This window comes from Haliaeetus albicilla, chromosome 2 (genome assembly GCF_947461875.1).
Source record: "Haliaeetus albicilla chromosome 2, bHalAlb1.1, whole genome shotgun sequence".
NCBI classification, from domain to species: domain Eukaryota; kingdom Metazoa; phylum Chordata; class Aves; order Accipitriformes; family Accipitridae; genus Haliaeetus; species Haliaeetus albicilla.
Genome location: NC_091484.1, coordinates 51,877,951 through 51,898,528, shown reverse-complemented (window position 1 = coordinate 51,898,528; position 20,578 = coordinate 51,877,951). Strand labels below are relative to the sequence as shown.

Here is a 20,578-nt window from a genome sequence, read left to right as displayed (position 1 = left end):
AGAGAGTTATCATCAAATGCCACACATTTATTCCTTACGACTCCTTACTAAGAAGGCATCCTTGTTTTTTATTTCCCTAGCTATGGCCATGAGCAAAGAACAGACCCTCCAAGTTAGTCCTCGAGAGCACTGTGCTTATCAAGAATGTCCCAAAGCTTTGGATGCTCCAGCTCCCAGACCATCTCAGGATACTTTGACACCAGGCACTTAGCAGTTTGCTCTCAGCTGTCAGTTCTGGAGCTGGGCCTCATATCATGGACAGGGGTATCTGCTGCCTATGAAAGGACCAGGAAATTATAGGTACTCTGGGTGTTTGAATCACCTTGGCATGTCATCATGGAGGTGAGGCAGCTCTGCCTCCAGGGGTTGTCATGCATATAGTCCTTTCTTAAAGAGAATTTGAGTCCTCTGAGGAACAGAGGGGAGAGAGCATCCCTTCAAATAGCATGGCAGTCAGATACCCCATGCAGTTGAGAGGCTCAGGTGCCTTGCCAGAGCTGTGGACTTGGTGAAGAGGAATGCCATTTGTTTGGACACAGAGAGGTATAACATTACAGAGGGTTGGAAAGAATATATGCTTTTTTACAAGTGCTGACTTTCCTTGAGTTTTATTTTAAAAGTTCTCTATAACTGTTTAGGTGAATCAATGACTTGGTTCTAGTTTGGTTTTGCTTTCTTTCTTATATAGATTTCATCTATTCCAAAGAGTTCCAAAAATTAACCTTTTTGCCTTTGCTGTTTTCTCAACCATGCTTTTAAGTGTATCTTTTCTCTGGCTCTGAGCATGGTACTTGGGGGTATTTCAGAGTACGCTTTAGTCCCCAGCCTAAAAGATTACGTTTTCTGCCTGTGATATTGATACTGTCATGGTCCACAGCTACCATATCCTCTTTGATATTGTATAAGAAACTGTCCAGAAGTCTTCAGACGTCCAGCACTGTTACATGTGGCATACAAACCAATGGCCAGTTTTCCATGGCATCAAAACCTGGATTATCTGTGTGCCTGACAACTGAATCTTTCCATAGTGTATCTTCTTTGCAATGTAAGCTAGGTTCCTTGTCCTCTGATATCCTTGGTGCAAAAGAATATAGGGACATCCTACGGTTCAGGGAACCCATTTACTGGAGATGTTCACTCCTCTTCAGATGGATGCTGCCCTGCCGTAGGACTATTTAGTAGCACAGGTGCTGTTAGTCGGCACCTGAGACTGTGCTGTGATGCCTCTGTGAGTATTGGTAGCGCTCTTCTGTCTCCCCAAGTTCCTTCAATTTGTCACATTTACCAGGGCCAGGAGCTTGGTTGCTGTGAGTGCACCCCATCTGCTCAGAGGACAGATAATTGTACAGATGATACCTGTGCATTAAGTGAATCAAGTAGCTTCCGCTCTCCTTCTGGTCTCATTAGATAGTTTGCTCCAAGCGTCTACAAAGGAGAGCGTTAATTAAGGGTAATTAATCTACTGTTGCAGTGCCCAGCACTCAAATGGAAAACAAACCACTACCTATTTATCATTATCTCAGACCAGCTTTATACTGGATCCAGGTAAACATTGTTAAAATGGTGGATTTAATTCAAACTAGGAATTTAAACTACCATGCTCAAGGTTTTACTAAATTTTAGTCAGCAAGAGCTTAAACTGAACAAGTTCTAAAACTGTAAGTCTGTTTTATCTAAGTACATTCTACCATCCTGGCAACATTTTAAATTTAGCGGAACTTAAAACCTAATTGAAGCATGCAGTCCCCACCCCACCTTAAATTTTAATGTAATGGCCCCTTAAGACATCCACGTTCTGATGTGTACATAGATGACTATTTAGTTAGTATGTGCTTGGCTAAGAAAAGTATCATCATTCATCTTGAGACTGTCCTCCAGATCCGTAAAGACAAAATGAGATCTGCAAGCCTCGATTTACCTGGGGAGCTGGAGTGATCATGGCCACCTTGCTAGATTTAAACACCATTGCTGTTTAAATCAGGCCTCTGTCAGCATCTGATAGTCTCCTTAAATCTATGTGTGGATATAAAACCATGGACACATCTTATGTCCTCAAGAGGAAGATGAATCTTCTGAAAATGTGCTTCTTACAATTATGTTTTATGATCCTATTACCTTATGAGTGGTACACTACATAAGCTCAGCACCTTTGAAAATGGCATAATATATACTATCGACAGATGACACGAAACAACAGATTTGTCAGCACAGATCTGTAAGGAGCATAGGCTGAAAAGTAAAAGATGGATCTGTCAGTAGGGTAAATGGTTGATTCTCCAAAACAAGAACTGCAATTTAAGGCCTGCTGTATAACGCTTGACTGGCACTGCATGTTCATCTGAGACATAATTATCCAGGATTGATTTTGATCTTATTAGTAAATTTTGCCTTAGCAACCTGGAGATTATTTTCATACATGTCTCATTTGTGGTTTCTTGGATTATCCAGATTCATGGAAATCAAGCCACTTGATTCCCCTCGGTTTAATTTTTGATGTCCTCCAAAAGTCTTTGCCACCGCTGCAGGTCTTGTATAGCTGAGACTGGCAGTTTCGCAGTAGGATGTGGGGTGAGCCAGCCTGGTGAACTGGACTGCCTCATCCATGAATCACAGTTCACAGTACCAGTCTGAGTGTGAGCTCGTCTGCACCTATTGCTGGTGTCACTGCCATTGCTGCTGACATCCTTTTGTCTTGTACACTTTTCCTTCTCAAAGATATGCCTTTCTGTCATGGTTTAAGCCCAGCCAGCAACAAAGCACTATGAGGCTGCTCACTCACTCCTCCCCCCGTGGTGGGATGAGGAGGAGAAAATATAAAGAAAAGCTCGTCTGTTGAGACAAGGACAGGGAGGGATCACTCACCAATTATGGCCACAGGCAAAAACCAGACTCAACTTGGGGAAAAAACAAAATCAATTTAATTTACTACAAACCAAATCAAAACAACGATAATAGGAAGTAAAAACAATTCTTAAAACACCTTCCGTCTCACTGCTCCCTTCTGCCTGCGTTCAACTTTACTCCCAATTTTCTCTACCTCCTCCCTCTGAGTGGCACAGGGGACAGGGAATGGGCATTGCGGTCAGTTCATCATACGTTGTCTCTGCTGCTCCTTCCTCCTCAGGGGGAGGACTCCTCACACTCTTCCCTTGCTCCAGTGTGGGGTCCCTCCCACGGGAGACAGTCCTCCATGGACTTCTCCGGCATGGGTCCTTCCCACGGGCTGCAGTTCTTCAGGCACAGACTCCTCCAGCCATGGAGTCATGGCCTTGTCGGGGGCATCCCCCTGCTCTGGCGTAGGCTCCTCCCTGGGCTGCAGGTGGGCATCTGCTTCCCCATTCACCTCTGTGGGCTGCAGGAGAACAGCCTGCCATCTCACCACGGGCTGCAGGGGCATCACCTCTTCCAGCGCACCTCCTCCTTCCCTGACCTTGCTGTCTGCAGAGGGGCTTCTCTCACAGCCCACTTCCCTCTCCACTGCAGGTTCCCTTCTTAAATCTGTTCTCCCAGAGGTGCTACCACCGTCACTGATGGGCTCTGCCTTGGCCAGAGGCGGGTCCTACTTGGAGCCAGAGAAGCTTCTAGCAGCTTCTCACAGGAGCCACCCCTGTAGCCCCTCCCTGCTACCAAAACATTTGCCACACAAACCCCAAATACTTTCCTATTCAAAAAGGTTATGACCTCTGTGTCAACAAAATGGATCAGGTTTGTTTCTGGATGATATATACCTCTTAACTTGCAGCTTTAAGATGTCCACTTACTGTTAGTGGAAAGTGCTTACCACCAAGGTACTATGTATACGAGTGCAAGGTGGTGTTGTTGTAGCAATATGGAAGGGCTCTGCTCAGGAACCATGTCCCATTGCTGTGAGTGTGATGTCATAACATAGCCTCAGATTGCAGCAAGGGAAATAGTGGTAGGCTTGGGAAAGCAGTCTTCACATGAAAGTGGTCAAGAACTGGAATAGGTGCCCGCATGTGGTAATGCCTGCAATATGGTGATGTACTCGGTTACATTGTGAAATAAGAACAGTGGTTTAAACCAAAAAGTATATCCTTGGTGCTAAATTACATGGTGTAGACATAGAGCAATGCTAAAGTACTTTGACGTGACCTGTTACAAAGCCTCCCTGGGAGTCTTTCTGTGTACTGCTTTGGGGCACATCTTTTGAGTAACACCCAAATACTAGCATTAGGTGCGATGGGTGCAACTCCGTACCAGCAAAAGCTGGCATTTTGTTGTGGCAGGGGCAGAAGGTTGTTCAATATATAAGATGAAAAACCCTCTTCCTGTTCTCAGTTTGTTATCTTAACTTTATGGACTGCTGCATGCATAATTGGCTGCATCTGCTTAGCGATTGGGAAGTTTAATGTTGGATGTGTTTTGCAGTATTATGCTAAGCCACAAGGTGGCACTGGAAGATTGTAATAATCCAGCGTAATTAAGCGCCTTCTCCTCCCCCCCCCCCCCCCCCAATCTTTGACAGAGAAAGCATGAATTTTTACATTAAATGATGTAAACCATGGGAACTGGTTATTTCTCTTTCTTCTGATTTTTGGCTTCACTTCCCAGCAATTTTTAGTAAAGTTTTCTCAAGAGTAAAATGGAAATGCAACTGTGTGCAGTATAGCTATTGCAACGGCACAACAAAATAACTTGACGAATCAACATCCTTTTGTTTTTAAACATGTATTCATTAATGCTGGTGATCCTGACAGCTGTCTCTCTTTTTGTAGCCAAGTATTCATACCTCAGCAGCAACTGCATGCAAAAGTAGGAATTTCATTTCCTCTGTAATTTCTTTGATATGTTGCCTGAAGCTTTCTCTTCCCTTGTAAAGTAAAGATGAAAACCTATTTCAGGTTTTCATCAAAGGTGAAAGTTCTTCCAAGATTTGTCCACTTCTGACAAAGATTTCACAATATTCTAGTCCATAATATCACTTTGTTTTAATGCCAAATGTAGATTTGGGTAAGCAAAAGCAGTTAATTATCGTATTGCTATTACAGGTGAAATTTGACACACTTTCACATAGTTTTACAAAGTATATAGCTCCTTCCCATATTCTCACGTTTCTTTTTTATCCCCTAAATACCGAAAATATTGAAGCTGGTTCGTAGTTGAGTAAAGTAACAAGATGCAGTCCATTTGAGTGGGCTGATGTCTGACTGAAGATTGTCCTTTACACCTATGACTAAGGGAATCCCCTCTAGATAATAGAAAAATAAATCCTGTTGGGGTCTTTTTAGCCCTAATTACTGTAGTTGCAATGTAAAATCCTGATAATGAAGTGCAAACAGCCTTGAATGGTTTTAAAGATATTCCTTGCTGGCCTTAACACCTGGCCACAGGAAATCATTTATTGGTGAGGGACTTAGACAAAACTTGCCCTTAAAAATTCTTGTCATTGCAAGAGGTATCCAAACGAGACTTGTCACAAAAGCTCAACTCCACCTTGTTTGAAGGAAGTCTCAAGAGTTTCATTTATCTGAAGAAGAACAGACTGGCCACCTAAATTTACGGGTTTAAAACACGAAAGGCAGAGTTGTTTCTGAGTTTTTTCCTGATAGGTCATTTTGCCTTGTAAGAAAAACAATGCTAAGTTATGTCATTACAAAAGGTAAAATATCCCCCCCACTCAGGTTCTGTTACTCACCGAGCTCCTAGCAAAATCAGTGTGGTAGGTAGTTTACAAACCTGCTACAAAGTGAAAGCAATCTGAAAGGGTGTAGAGCTCCACGTATCACACTGAAGATTCACCCAGGAGCCTGTTTCTTCTTAGCTAAAGCCAGTGGCAACAGTATTTGGCATGAAGATGCCAGTGTCTGAGCTCAGCTGTCAGGCTCTTCTAACCGAAATAATTTATCCCCTTATCAGCTGCTTTCTTAAAAGAGAATAAGCTTTCTCTTGGACACCAGCAATTCCAGTCATTCACTATCTGTACTTCCCTTCCTGATGTCAGCAGAGCTCTGAGGCTTTTTATTGCAGTGCATAAAAGCTGTAGCCCCTGCCTGGCTCCCCGTGGATGCGTAAGCGCATAGCAGAAGACCCAGCACTGCTGCTTGTCGGCTTTGCTCTAATGTGCTTGGCACAAAACCCAAGGGATGGAGGGGTGTGTGGAAGGAGCTGCCCTCAGAGCCTTCGGTGTGACTGCTCCAGCACCAAGGAGCGGCCGAGCAGCGGTGCAACCTGCCCTCCTGCCCTCCCCGGCTTCTGCTGCAGCCGCTCCGCAGAGTGACGAGTAAGTTCTCTCTTCAGGACTGTCAGCCCAGCACTGCTGTTGAGTGTACACAACCAATACAGCATGAACGAGAAAAAAACGGCAGAGGGAAAGACACTAGGAGATCTCCTTTCAGTGACAGTAATGCTGTGTCATGGAGTTTATTCCTGCTTACAAGACAGTGAATGGAGGACAGTTGACTATGCTGCTTCAGAAGGTGCAGCTACATGATGTCATTTTACAGAGCCAGGATGTCCTACCCTGGCAGGCTTTCAGGGAGAAGTTTTGCCATTCTTCCTCATTCTCCATGGGGTGGCCTTCTGCCCTGAATGCTCAGGGTTTGTGCAGCTTTCCGGCCCAAGCCTTAGGAGCAATGTACTCCCAGGAGCCCAAGAGCAGCTGCTTCGACGGTGCCCTGGGCTGGGAGCATCCCTCCTTCCTTTGGCTCTGCAGCCAGTCCAAGAAGCCTTCAGGGACTTCCTTGCTTTCTTCCTCACTATCGTACAGAAATAAGAGAGAACTGGTCTTGCAGACTCACTCCCACATCAATTCCTACTGCAAGACACTTTAACTCTCGTATTTTAGCTCTCTTGCATAAAGCCTTCCCAGCTGACGTTATATATATACATTGTGTTACTTTGCGATTAAAAACTATACACATAGAGATTTTAATAAAACTTTTGTTATCAAGTTTTATTATTTCAACAAGTGTTGCTGTCAGCTAATAATCCCTAGAGTGGCCATCATGAAGTGTTCCAATAATTGGATTTTAATTAAGAAATTCACTTAGTCCTACACTGTTTTCAAAATCTAATTATGTCTTCAGGAAACTCACCCAAGTTGTGGTATTTTCTGGACAGTGTACAGACTCAGTACAGACTCCTTCCATTACTTTAACTTCTTTTCTTTTCTTTTCTTTTCTTTTCTTTTCTTTTCTTTTCTTTTCTTTTCTTTTCTTTTCTTTTCCTTTCCTTTCCTTTCCTTTCCTTTCCTTTCCTTTCCTTTCCTTTCCTTTCCCTTTCCTTTCCTCTTATATTTCCTGTACTGCCACTGTAGAAAATTGTCAAGAACTAATGGATGAAATAAATGTGGAATGCAAATACAAATCTCTGTTATACACATTATGTTAGAAAAGAAGCTCCCTATGCAAAGAAGGTTAGAAAGCGTTTTTACTTATTATACTCATGATCTTGAGATCCCCCCCACCCCTTGAATTTAAAGGCATTATTAATGAGAAAATCCCGTAGATAAACTTGGCTGTAAATTTTATTCATATAAACAATAATTTATGTCTCACCTCATCTCAAGTATTTTGGGAAAAATCCTGAGTACATATGTGCACACTGAGTGTCACCTGGAATAAGTCTTGTGAAGCCTATAGGCTTGCTCATATTTATACCACAGAAGCACTGAGTGATCCAGACACTGCTGTTTGTACATTACCTTTTAGTCTTCTTTGATGCTGAATGTCACATCTCACTCCAACATCGTGTGAGTCCTCATGACATAGCAACAGGAGAAATAATTAAGAACACCATGAATTCAGAGCATTTCTCTTGAAGTGGTTGGAGTATTCCTGTATTTTTCCATATAGAATACAGAGTAACACCACTTTGTGGTATGTCTTCGACTGTAAGTAGGCAGAAATCAGTGTAATAAAAATAAAAGTCTCACAGAGATATTTTTATATTTAGAAATATGAATGGTACATACAGTCATATTCTGACCTTGAAAGAATGGAAATAAAATGTGACAAGTGACTGTCTAGTATTTATACTAACCATAAAAATACTCTGTTCAAACATGAAGATTTCCTTGAAACAAAAGAAATCTATTTAAAATGTGAAGAAGGGAAAGGATAAGAAGAAAAGGTCTGATGAATTAATGGTTGACAATATGAAGAACATTTCAGTAAGATTATTTACATGAGTGATATGAGGCATCTGGCCTGTACACTGCGTAGTACAAATATAGAAAAGCTGTGGAGGCCATAATCTGTCATTGTAGTGCGTATGCAACTCCAGTTGAATTCAATAGTACTTCAACATACATATAGATGAGATGATACTTGCTTATAGCACAGGCTGATTTTTTTGTTTCAAGACAGCCATTGTTAACACTTTAATATAACCTTTACAGAGATGGGGCAAAACTTCATTGACTTTAACAGAGGTAAAATTCCCGACGGAGGCATTGGCTGTAACCCTGAAACACTGGGAAAAAAGTCTGATTAAGAGCAGACCGAAAAATGGTGGTTAAGCTGTATCGGTTTTTCATCTTCTTAGACTTGTTTTAGCCCTTAGTACTCTGGCCCACCTTTGCCTTCTTTGCTTTACTTTCTTTTTTCTAAGCAGTATTTCCAAAATAAGAAACATGGCCTATATGAATAGTATTGCATGGGATTCAGTTCCATTTACTATTTTTATTTCGTATATAACTGTCCATGTTTAGGCAGCTTAACTACATTGTGCAGTAAGTTCAGCACAGCCATTTGATATTTATCATTACAGCACTGTATTTTCTTCTGGTGCCTCAAGCAATTAAACCACATGCCCATCTTCCATTGGAACCTGTGGCAATTATTAATCACTTGCCATTGTCTTCGGATTTTCTGCTTGTGACCCTTTCAGCTCTGCAAGCCAGGAAGCTATCTTTGCAGTAACAGGGAAGATGTCTAAAGGTTAGAATGTATTTCAAAGCTTTAAAAATAGTCCAATTACGTTTTAAAGTCTAACTGGTCTTTTTTAAAGTCCATTACTAAAGCCGGAATTTGTGATTCTTTAAAACCTTGTTACCTGACACTACCTTGCTGGGGACCTTATTGCTAAGATGACAAACAGCATCCAGACGGTTGAAATTAAAATTCACTTTAAAAAATCTCATATTCTGCTTAAGCTGCTGTACCAATATTGCAGAATCAGATAAAAGTCAAAAGACTGTGTCCAAAAATCCTAAATGTCAGATTTTCATAAGCATTTCATTCCCTTTGAAAAAGTATCACATGTTCACAGCTGGAATATTTTGGAGCCTGCTTCCCCCCCCTTCCCCCCCAAACAAAAAAGATCAATCCAGGCTCCCATATGCTCCTTGCTCCTTTCTTCTGGAGTGACAATGGAGAGAAGGAGCAGTCCAAACAGCATTTCTGAAGAAAAGCTCAGTTCCACTGTAGTTAAAGAATTTGTCCCAGTGGCCTTTGGCTGAGGAGGTCAGCTGAAGAGCGAAGAAACCCTCAGTGAAGCCAATGGGACGTTGGATCAGTCCAACCTGACAGAAAACAGGTTTGTCCATCCTTAAGAACTTTGCCTCAAGAGCCTGCTGACAACTCAAGTAGATACCGTACAGACTGCTTGTTCATATAAGACCTTGCTGAATTCACAGGGGGAGGAAATTTTATTGGGTCAAAGTAAAGAGAAGCCATGCTTGTGATTCCAACAAAGCCAGGAGTTCCTCCGCAGTGCTCCCCTACATGAGACATAAGGATCTGAATGAGAAAGTCTGGGAGAACTTTCTTCTATTTGGCCAGCTGAAGGAATAATTATTCTCCAAGGACTACTTCCTTGTCGCCTCCAATATGAAGACATTAATGATCAGACCTTGGAGCAGCTGAATCAAGTTACACAGACTGTAGAGTTGAATTGTTCTCCCTTGAAGAGGGGATTGTTCCTTCCTGAAGAAATGATGTCTTCCTCAGGAACATGACCCACTGAAATCTGTTAGACTTTGCTTTTGCTTTTGCTTTTCTACTCCATATTAACCTGGCAATCTCATATCTAAGGTAAGAGTAGCAACCATGCTGGGTCTAAATATTTAACAGGAGCTTATTGCAAAGATCAGCAGTATGCTCCATGCAGCTTATGGCAAGTTTGTTCTATGCGAAGAGAGCAAATCTATCTATCTATCTATCTATTTGTGTATCTATGCATCTATCTATCTATCCCTAGGTTGATCGTTAAGTGTGGACAAAGCCCCTCACTTCTGGGGAAGTAAGAGTGGCATAGATGGGAAGGAGGGAGTTGAGAGGGAAAAGTCGGCTGTGATTTTTTATTTGTTACCCATTTGAAACAAGAAGTCCCTAGGCAGCTTTAGCCTGTACTGTAACGCAGAAGCTGTCTGGAGGGGCAGGGTGACAGTATGATTCCTTGCAGGCTGCACGCTTCTGTGCAAAGCCGTGACGTGAGCATCCCACATGCCTAGCAGAGCGATGGTGCTGGAGACATATGGAGGTGTCCATCTTCCAGGTGTTTGGAGCAGAAATGGCCATGGGGGAGGCTCTGGTGCAGCTCTTTCAAAGAGTGCTCATTGCCTTCCCCCTCCTCTCCCCGTTCCCCTTTTGCTACAGCATTCCAAACCGAGACCCCCAAATTAAAACAGTATTTTACAGCTTGGTACCGAAGCCTCAGATTGCAGATATTAATTACCAGGACATGCTCTGAGGGAAGCAAGGATTTGGCAGGACAACTGAAGTCCTCTTTTTCTCTCTCATTTGCCACTCCGTACAGCATGCTGGCTTGCTTCTTGGTCCCCCTTTGGGAGGTGATAAATCTGAGTTTTGCTATCGAGGCTGGGCATCTGGTAAGGCTACCCTGTGCTGTTGGTATCCTCCCCTTCACCCCGTCCCAGTGTCGCGCTGGTAATGATACGGTTTGGGGACTGTAAGAGGGCAAGGAAAAACCCCGTAGGACTCCTTGTAAAGAAGAAGAAAACCAAGGTCGACGAGACCTTTCCCTTTGCGTGACAGCTGGTGGGATTAGCCACAGCGCGGGGCAGGGATGAGCTTTCCAGCTTCACTCCGAGGGGCTGTCCAGCTACAGGTTCTCGCTTGCGGGGGAGAAGCAACCCTTGAATCCGAGAGCTTGGCTCCCGCAGCCGTCACCCAGCTCTGCTCCAAGATCCCGCCACCTCAGCGCCTGCCTGCTTGGCGGGCGCCCGCTGCCTTCCCAAGCTAAGCAGCGCTGTCGTTCCACGGGACCCCCCCGCCCCGAGGGAGGTGGAAAAAACTAAAATGGAAGGAGCGGAAGAGGAAAGAGGTGCTCTCCCGGGCTCCTTCCAGGCGCTGGGCAGAGACCCGGCTCCCGCGGGCTGGCGGAGAGGGAAACGGGCTGCGTCCCAGGCGGCAGCGCGGGCAGCGGGCAGGCAGCGCGGGCAGCGCCGGCACCCCGGCGGAGGCGGGCAGCGGCCCGGGCGGGGCGGGCAGGACGAGCGGCCCGGGCAGGGCAGGCAGCGCGGGCAGGGCAGGCAGGGTAGGCAGCGCGGGCAGCCCGGGCAGGGAGGCAGCGCGTACCGGGCGGGCAACAAGGCAGGCAGCGCGGGCAGGGCGGGCAAGGCAGGCAGCGCAAGGCAGCTCGCGCCGCCCGGGGAGGGCTCTGATTCATCACCCCGTTCAGAGGAGAGGATGGGACGCCGCTGAACTCCCCTTTCTCCCTCCTCCCTTCCCCCCTCGCCAAGCGAGCCCCCCCTCTCCTCCCCCCTCCGCTGCTCTTTCTCTCTCCCCAAGCAGTGAGGCTCGGACAGTGCTCGGCTCCGGCGCTTTCTTTTAAGATGATCGGCCAAGGTCTTTGCAGATAGATTTTATCTGAAGTTAAATAGCAGGCGCTCGCCGCTCGCTCGCCAATAAGTCATTTTTAATAGAGACAAATCGCCCTGGACGCCCCGGAGCGCCTGTGCCGCCGCTCCTGCCCGCGCCCCCCGCCGAAGGCGAGCGGGCAGCCCGGGCAGCTCCCTCCTCCCGTAAGTGTCCTGCTCGGCGGAGCCGGAGCGCGGCCGGGTGCGGAGAAGGGGACGCGAGGGGGGGAAGCCTGCCAGCCGCCCCGCCGCCCCGCCAGCGCCCGCGCCGGATGCACGGAGGCCGCGGGACACCTCGGTGCGGAGCGCGGCGAGGAGATGCGCGGGGGCGGCGGGCTGCGCCGCGGCGCTCGGCCCCTCTAGGCTCGCCCATGGAGCGCCCCGCGGAGCCCCGGCCGCCGTCGGACCCCCCACGCCGTACGTATCCCCGCCGCGGCCCCCCCGCGGCGGCGGGGCTGTCCGCAGGGCGCGGGGGCGGAGGAGGGCCGGGGCCGGGGCCGGGGCCGGGGCCGGGGGTCCGCGCCCGTCGGGGCGCCCCGGGGCGCGATGCCGGCCCGGGGCGAGGCACGGCGCGCCGTGGGAGCGGCGGAGGGAGGTGGGCGCGCGGGGGGGTACGCAGAGCCTGCTCGGGCGTCCCGGGGGCGAAGCTCGTCGCCTCGGCTTTAAGCGCCCGCCCGGGAGCCCCGGAGCGCCGCTCCCAGCGCCTCCTGCCCCTTCTCCCGCTCCGGCGCCGCTCCCCTCTCCGGCGCGCTGCCGGGGCTCCGCGGCCAAGGGCCGGGCGGCTACCGCCCGGTCCCCGCCGAGGACGCGCAGGCAGGCAGGCAGGCAGGGCAGGGCTGGCGGTGGCACCCCCGGGCCGTCCCAGCCCACACCACGGGGCTCTCCCGCCCAGTAAAAGGACGGAGCGCCGCGGAGCGCTGCCTACAGGCGCTCTGCAGCCAGCCCGGACCGTGCAATCACTTTGCTCTGACGCTGGATTAACTCGATTTTAATCGTTTTTTGTTTCCCCCACCCCCATCCACACACCCCATCTCCTCCTTCTCTCCCGCCCCCCCCCCCCTTCCCTACGCACCTCTCTTCCCCCCTTGTCTCAAGCCTAACCTTCTCTCGTGGTCATGGGGTCTATAATTTCATTTTTGTCTAGGCTGGTGAGAGCTCTGCTTGTTCTGTAAAGTGGATGTCAGGTGGATCTATGTTCTGGAAGGAACAAAGAGGCAGCGAAGGCAGCGCGGGGGAAGTTTGAGCGGCGAGGATGCAGGCTGTGTACTGGTACGCGGTCCTTCTGCTGCAGCCCACCCTCTACCTGGTGAGTGTCCCCGGCCCCTCGCACGGGTCGGGGAGGGGGGAGCTCGGCGGGAAGGAGGCCACCAGCCTGGCGGAGGACGAACAAACTCACGGCAACTACCGGCGCCCCGCAGCCAGCCCTGCCCCGTCCTCCCGGGGCCGGGCCGGGCCGGGCCGGGCAGGCGCGGGGCTCGGCCGGGGGCTCTCGCGGGGCGCGGGCCGGGGGGGGGGGTGTGCAGACCGGTAACTTCTCCTCCGCGGGGAAGGGGCACGCCGCCGGGCGAGAGCAGGGTCGGGGGCTCCCGGGCCGGGTCCCCCGGTGCCACCTGCCGGGCCGGGGCCATCGGTGCCTGCGGGGGCACCGGAGCGCCGCCGCGGGGGCGCCCGCCCAGGCTGTGGGCTGGAGGCAACTTCTTGCCTTCTGCTCCCTCCTGAGGGTGCGAGCCCCTCCGGAAGGGACCCCCCCCCCCACCCCACCCAGCGTGCCACCGCGGGCGGCGCGGCACAGGCGTGCAGGCACTCGGTGACGAGCACGGCTAGTATTTTCCGGGTGAAGTGTCATTGACTTTCGTCGCAAATCTCCTTTAAGATTACGGGGGAGCACGAGTAAACAGCGGCGTTATCTGCTTTAACACACACTCGATTCCCTCTGCGACCGCAAGGAACAAAACCGAGGCAGGCTGCTCCTTCGCAGCCCGTGCCCTCGCTCGCCTGCCATACATTAAGCCGGCAAACGCTTGGCGGGAGCTCGTCCCCGTGGCGGCGGGGGAGGGAAAAGCTCCTTTTCCAGGAGGCCTGCCGAGAGAAGCACCTCGGCGCCCGTGCCGGGGCAGGCGACGGCCCGGCTCGGGCTCCGGCTCGGGCTCCGGCTCGGGGTCGGGCTCCGGCTCCGGCTCGGGCTCCGCGGCCGCCGGGCGCTGCCTGCGCCGCCGCTCCCTGTGCTGGCGCGGCCGCGCCGCCTGGGGGCGCTGCGGGGTAGCGCGGCGCGGCTGAGCGCGGCGGAGCGCGGGGCAGCCAATCCCGAGCGGGCCCGGGCCGGGGCGGGGGCGGGGGTGTGTGTGTGTGTGTGGGGGGGTGTGTGTGTGTGTGTGTGTAGGTGGGGGGCAGGCCGGGCTCGCGCTCCTCCCGCGGCCGCGCAGCGCCCAGAGCGGCCGCGCAGCGCCGGGGGTCGCGCCCGTCCCGTCCCGTCCCGTCCCGCGCCCGCCCGACGCGGCTCCCGCCGGGGGGCCCCTGCCCTCGCCGGGCGGTGCCACGTCTGCCGCGGGCGTCTCTCCTCCCCGCGAATTTTATAGCCTGGGGGGGGGGGAGGGTGCGGGGGGGGTGAGGGGGGGAAGCGGGGAGAAAAGTGCGTGGCAAATAATCTATCAAAAAGCCGGAGCGAGATCGATACGTCGTGTTAAATTTTAAATGTGTTTGCAGGCAGTTAAACTGCTCTCGACTCATTACAACAACAGTGCTGGATTTATTCTAATGCGCTGCAGTCTGAACAACAAGCGCATTAATTCTCCTTTAATTGTAAACTGGGAGCATTTGAAAACCATTCAGTGTGCAAATTATGCTGATTCAATTACCGTTTAGTTACAGACTTCATTACCTGAATGCTGCTTTTTTTTTTTTTTTCTTTTCCGAGGGCTTGGCATTGCAGAGTAAAGGAGACGATTTTCCAGTTTCCCTTGAAACAATGCGAAATATGACACACACACACAAAAAAGATCGGGAATAAAAGACAAGCTAGGGGGAGGGGATGTGCTCTTCGGCTGGGCTGCGTCTTCTGCCAAAACACTCGGGGGGATCCACAGGATTTCCCTGTCTAACCCGATTCTTCTTTGAGTCGATACTTCCAGTTTTATGCCAATCTCTCCCTATTCTCTGTATTTCATGAGTGACTCTGAAAGTTTGCATTAGGCCATCGCGTGATAATAAACTGTTTATTAGCATCGAAACATGAAGTTTTCATTAAAGCTTTCATGTGGTGCCACAAACCAGCAAGGTGCAGCACTTCGTTGTGCCTATCTGTGTGTGCGCATCGCTCTGGGTCGACTAGAGCACTTTCAATTAGGAATTAAATTTTCAGTACCCGACCTGTTAGGAAGGGTAAATGAAATGGCAGCACAACCAGCTTCCTATCCAGATTGTTAAAAAATCCTTTTGAGTGGGGTTAATAATATAGGGAAGAGGGAAAATAGCATGTTTCCCCTGAACTAGGCGGTGTTCAGTGATAGGGAACAGCCGCAGCGAGGCTGGGCTGCCTCGAAGTTACTCATTTACAGACATTCGCTGGCTTGTAATTTCTCTTCGCCCAGCAAACACTGCTGTTTTTTTTTTCCCCACCGTTAAACCTCTTGCTAATGAAATCTTGGGGGAAAAAAAAGTGCTTCTGCTTTTCTCCCCTCTTTTAATAGAGCCATATGCCATGCAGCCTTATTGCCTGAAATTTATAGAGGTCACGGCCGACCAGAACGAGGAGGAATTTTGCTGGGGTAGAGATGGTTCGCCGTATTATGTTTATTGATAAGAACATTAGTTAGCCTCTGTGAGACATGCATTTTCTCCTTGTTTCGAACTGTGCAGCGTACTGAAAACCTTAGATTTGATTTGCAGTGGAAGTGCATTTCCTTTGGCCTAAATGGATAACTTAGTACTTATTTGGTAGAATTAGAAGTTAACCTTTCAAGGCTTGCAGTTATTTTCTTTCTTTACGTTTAGAGAGCTGCAGAAAGTGTTCAAACAGCTACAGTCGGTCTTTTTTACCAGGAGACTCCACCGCTGTTCTTTCGAAAGCATCTTGGTCCTCTTCTAACGGATAATGTTTTCTTAGCTAACAGTGTTCTGCCGAGCTCAAAATCGTCATTAAGGAAGCACGTAAATATTAAGAAAGAAAAAGCCACCCGGAGATCCTAGACTCTTTTAGGTCTGAGCTCTGTCTGTTTATAAGGACACGGGGGTTTTACACCTTTCCCTTAATGGAAACCTTCTCGTTTAATTCCCGCCTAGTTGCCGGTGAATTTCCAGTCCGACACCACAGGACGTTAAAACACCAGGCTGTTTCTTTTCATTTCTTTTTTCTCCGGGTGGAAGCAACATGCTCTGGAAGCCACTACAAAACGCGCGGGCTGCTGGCAAAGACGGCAAGGATCCTAACTAGTTATTTCCCACTGGGACAGGTCAAGCATGGCCCCAAAGGAGAAGGCAGATCGTTTCCGTACCGGCTGCTAAGGAGACCGACCCTTCGGGCGGGTGGGCACCGGCGGGCTGCCGGCCGGCAGCTCCCGGCGGCGCCGGGCGCTCGCCCCGTCCTGCCGCTCCCCGGCCGCCGGCCAGATCCCGCGCTAGATCCCTCCGGCAAAACCGGGGCGCCGGGCGGCAAAATGCCTTGCAGGTTGCAGGATTTTACCCCCCCAACATGTTCACAGGCTCTGCCTTCGCATGCTCTGGGGGAACTGCCCGCACGGTACAAGCGAGGGATGAGAACGTGCGCCTGTTTTGCTGGGATCACCCCGGCTCGAAGAGACTTCGGCTCACTACTTAGGTCCTCCTTACCCCGAGTAGCGGGTACGGAGCTAAAACCAGTCGGAGTTTTGCGTTGCACGCTGCTAGGGTAAGGATCCCTCCCCCTTCAGCAACCCACCCCCCCCCCCCCCCCCCCGGTCTTTCCCAGCAAAGTGTTTCTTCACCGGTGCGTTTGTAAATTAGGATACACAGCAGAGCTGACTGGCAGAGCGTTCTAACTCCGTGCAGAATTTAAGCAGCGCAAGAGCAAATGGAGGGGTGCTTTTTTCACCCCCCCGACGAGGGCTGAGAGCAGGTTGTTTGGGGGGGCGAGGAAGGGACTTCTCTGCCCGGCGCTTTGTGAGAGAAGTACAACTGCGGGGCTCCCGGGGCACCTTGTTTTACAGGGGGATGGCACTGGCAGAGGGTCTTGGAAACAGCCCGCTATCCTCCTCCCCGTGCCGGGCTGGGATTTTAAGGTCTGTTCCACACTGTCACTGTAGTTTGGAGGCCTTCTGAGAGCCGAGCGGGGCTTTCCTGAAAAAATGTTGTGAATAATAGAGGTTTAAAATTGCCCTCGGCGGTGGCACACTTGGTACGATATTTGCTGAGGGGGTAAACTGGGGTTAGTGGCTCCAGAGTTTGTGTACATTTAATTTCGCTCTGTGTCGCACTGTTTGCGGTCATTTCACCCGGGTTAATGAAAGCTATGGAGAACGTGAAGAGATATCACGTGCCGGCGAAGATAAGTTGATTTTTTTTTCCTTCTGTCTTTTTTTAAAGATAGTTGCTGATTGTGTCCTACTTTGTCGTAGGAGGAAAAAAACCCAACCCTCTATAGGCAGCGAAGATAAAAGAAAACAAAAAACAAAAGAGGGAGAAGGCATTGTCCTGTCATAATCACCACCCACAGCATTTTCTCAGAGGCTTTTGGTGCTGAAAGCATTCGGGTATTGCTCCCCCCCCCCCCCCCCCCCCCAAATAAGCGATTTCTTGCAATTTTCAATTTGACGTCGAAGGCGGAGAGGGGGGGAAGAGCGCTTGGCACGGAGGGAGAGAAGTGGCTTTTTGTGCGAAAGAGTTTATGTAGCCTTGAGACGATCCCGCTCCCTCTTTCTAAAGGAGTTTGAGAGACGCTTTCGCAGTGGTGTAGGGGGAATAATTACCCTTTCGGAAGGTAAGGCACGGGAATAGCAAGCGGACTCGGATCTCGTGTAGGCGAAACAAACTTATCTGCTCTCTAGGGTTTTTTTTTGCTAAGCGGAGGATGGTGCATTCTTTTCCGGGCTTCCTTCCTTCCTAACCACCAGGGACCTCTGCTAGGAGTTTAAGGGGTTTCCCCGCACTGAAATGTCTTTTTCCTGGTGCTTAGTACACACTATTTTCATTTCTTAAATAGCTGGAGAAAGGAGTCTGGAACAGATTTCACTTTTTAAGGAGGCACCTAAATATAATCCAATATCCCCGCCTCTCTTTGACTAGCCAAATCTTCCAAGTCGGTACCTAGAGGTATCCATTTTAAGCTCTTTAATATTTCCCTGCATCTCTAAACCGCCATTTTAATTAACAAAAAGCCAATTTCCCAGTCGTCTTGGAAAGTGCGGTGAAGCAGGTTGAAAAACCAATTGCTCGGAATAGCCAGCACTTGGAGAAAATGAATGTGTGAGCCATCTTTCCCTCCCTAGGACTGGCTTCTGTTCTCCCGATTGGGTTTGGGTAAAGTTATGCTGTGATTTATCAGATAGTTTAACACCCAGTTCGCTCTTCTTGTAAGTCAGCATTAAACCACCTCCTGGGTGCTTTGTAAATACAGCTTTAGCATTTTTTTTTCATGCAGCAGATTGACATGTTGACGATTCTGCTTTAAGGAATGTGACAATAAAGTGGAAAACCAAAGGCTGGCAAGCACTTCATCAAGGATAAAAAGGTTCTGCTGTAAGGATGTCACTCAATTTATTGTGAAAGTCGAATGAATTACGTTTAATGAAAGTGCTCCCCAGATGAATATTACCAGCAATTTCCTGAGTTGGCTCTGTCAGATTGATATGAGGAAATGCCAACCCATATCAAAAAAGATCTCCAATCTCAATTACTATGCAAGCTTTCGAAGAGCTCCTTTTTATTGATATGATATATATTGGCGGATTCTCAATGCTGTGGAAACTGCTCAGTGTTCAACAGGACAGCACATTTCCTAGTTTATTGTTTAACCCTACGTTTTTCTGGCTGTTGTTTAAACTTCTGTGAGTGCCCTTCTTTTGGAGGGGAAACCACCTCCCATCCACTTTCCCTTTCCGTGACCTAGTGAGACCAAAGTTGTGTGTCTGACAGAGAGCAGGGGCGATGCTCATTGCGGGAAGTTTGTTCAGCCTGGATGGACAAAGCCGAAGGTCAAGAGAAATAACTCGGCTGAGACAATGGCGTTGGATCCCTTCATTTTCAGTGTATTTCTAGGCGACAATCCAGAGCATGGTAATATTTGTTATGACTAGCAATCCCAATATTCCCGCCCTTTCTTCCTCATTCCTCTAGAGGTTCTTTGGGCAAATTAGAAATTCACTAATCCCGCGAAGAGAGAGAAAAGCTCTTATGTCGCCTCATCTACATAAGAATTGACTTTGTGAGAGGCTTTTCTGTTCTATTTTAACTACTGTGACACCGGTCGCTGTTTAGGAGTACAGCTTCTCTTCCCAGAATCCATCTTGCTGGGCTTGCTTGTGATTAAGGGAGGGATTCAGTCAGCTTTCTTCTACCACTTCTCCGCTCTCTTTCCATTTTTAAATCGAAGAGGAGAGAGAGACGGTATCGAAGGACAACCGGGAGGTGCTCGGTGCTCTGCAGCAGGACGGGGACACGGGCACCTTCACACGTGGAGCTGAGCTCCCTGCACGCAGCATTAAAGACGAAGCAGAAAGAGCTTGTCCTTGTCACAGGTCGGGTTAGTTTGGGTTCCCGTTTGCCTGTTCCTTACCGGATCCGCGCCTAAAACTTTCTGCAGTGCACGATTAGTCCACGTGATTTTTATTTTTATTTTTTTTTTAAAGCGTGTTTTCTCCCCCCCTCTGTCGGAGACGCTGAACGTTTCGAGCGGCGGAAGGGTAGTGCAAGCGCTGCGGGGAGAGCGGGCAAGGGCTTGCAGACGGACCGGGACGAGGCTGACGCTGAGGTCCCCCGCTCCGCGGCTGCCGCGCCGGGCCCAGCCGCCGCGGCCCCGGGCTGCGGCTCCCCCTTGGGCCGCCCCCGGCGGCGCCGCCCCTGCGCCGGCGCCCTGCAGCACCTCGGAGAGCTGCCGGGACGGAGGGGCGGTGGCGCCCGCCCCGCGGGCAGCGCCAGCACCGCGGACAGCGCCCCGCCCCGCCGTCGCCGCTCGCTGTGCGCTGCCGGGGGCGGTGGCGGCCCTTGGAAACTCCGCTGGCCTCGGCGCCCTGCCCCGGGCCAGTCGGTGTTTCGGGCCGCTGCTGCTCAGACCTCACCCCGCAACCCGCTCTGGACTCGGGGTTTGGCTGCCTGCGTTAGTTTTCCTGAAGGAAGAAGTAGACGGGCGGACCAGCAGATCGATGTATTTACTGTTGCTGCTGACTGGCTTCCTCTTAATGGTGAAGCAGCTACTTTATTTTCTGGGGAAAGACTGACCAGAAGGGCGATACGTGAGTGTGGAGGGGAACAGGGGTGGGATCTTGGATTTAATCATCTAAGATCCCTGGCAGGGTGAGTCTGGGCATCAGAAAGGCTGTTTTGGGGTGCTCGGGTTTGTCTCATTCTATCCCAGGACCACAGCATCCTCTCCTTTTGGAGAGACACCAGAGACACCTGAGAGCATTGGAGTCAAAATGGCCTGTGGGACACAGCTGACGCTGAGACGTGAGAGCAGGGAGACATTAATTAATGACACTTCCTATCCCGTGGGTCATGGCAGGAGTGGCTCTCAGACATAGTTGATGTCATTTTTGGGGTAGTGGCACTCTGAGAGACCTGTGAAGGGCAGCCAGATCTTGCGCCCTCCGCTTGCTTGTATCCTGGCAG

General features: G+C 49.8%; 1 protein-coding gene across 3 annotated transcripts in view; it reads left to right on the top strand.

Moving 5' to 3' along the window:
* Positions 1-20,578, top strand: part of NXPH1 (neurexophilin 1) — a 174,977-nt gene that overhangs the window by 19,726 nt on the left and 134,673 nt on the right. Inside the window, exons 1-2 of one of the 3 annotated variants that reach the window (XM_069774415.1) lie at positions 10,830-11,947; positions 12,927-13,088. The exons of 1 other annotated variant lie outside the window; for it this stretch is intronic. In XM_069774415.1, the coding sequence (XP_069630516.1) occupies positions 13,035-13,088 (54 nt within the window). In that variant the 5' untranslated portion in view covers positions 10,830-11,947; positions 12,927-13,034. Of the gene's footprint in view, positions 1-10,829; positions 11,948-11,969; positions 12,200-12,926; positions 13,089-20,578 lie in introns of those variants that run through there. One more of the 3 variants, XM_069774423.1, reaches the window with a different exon arrangement.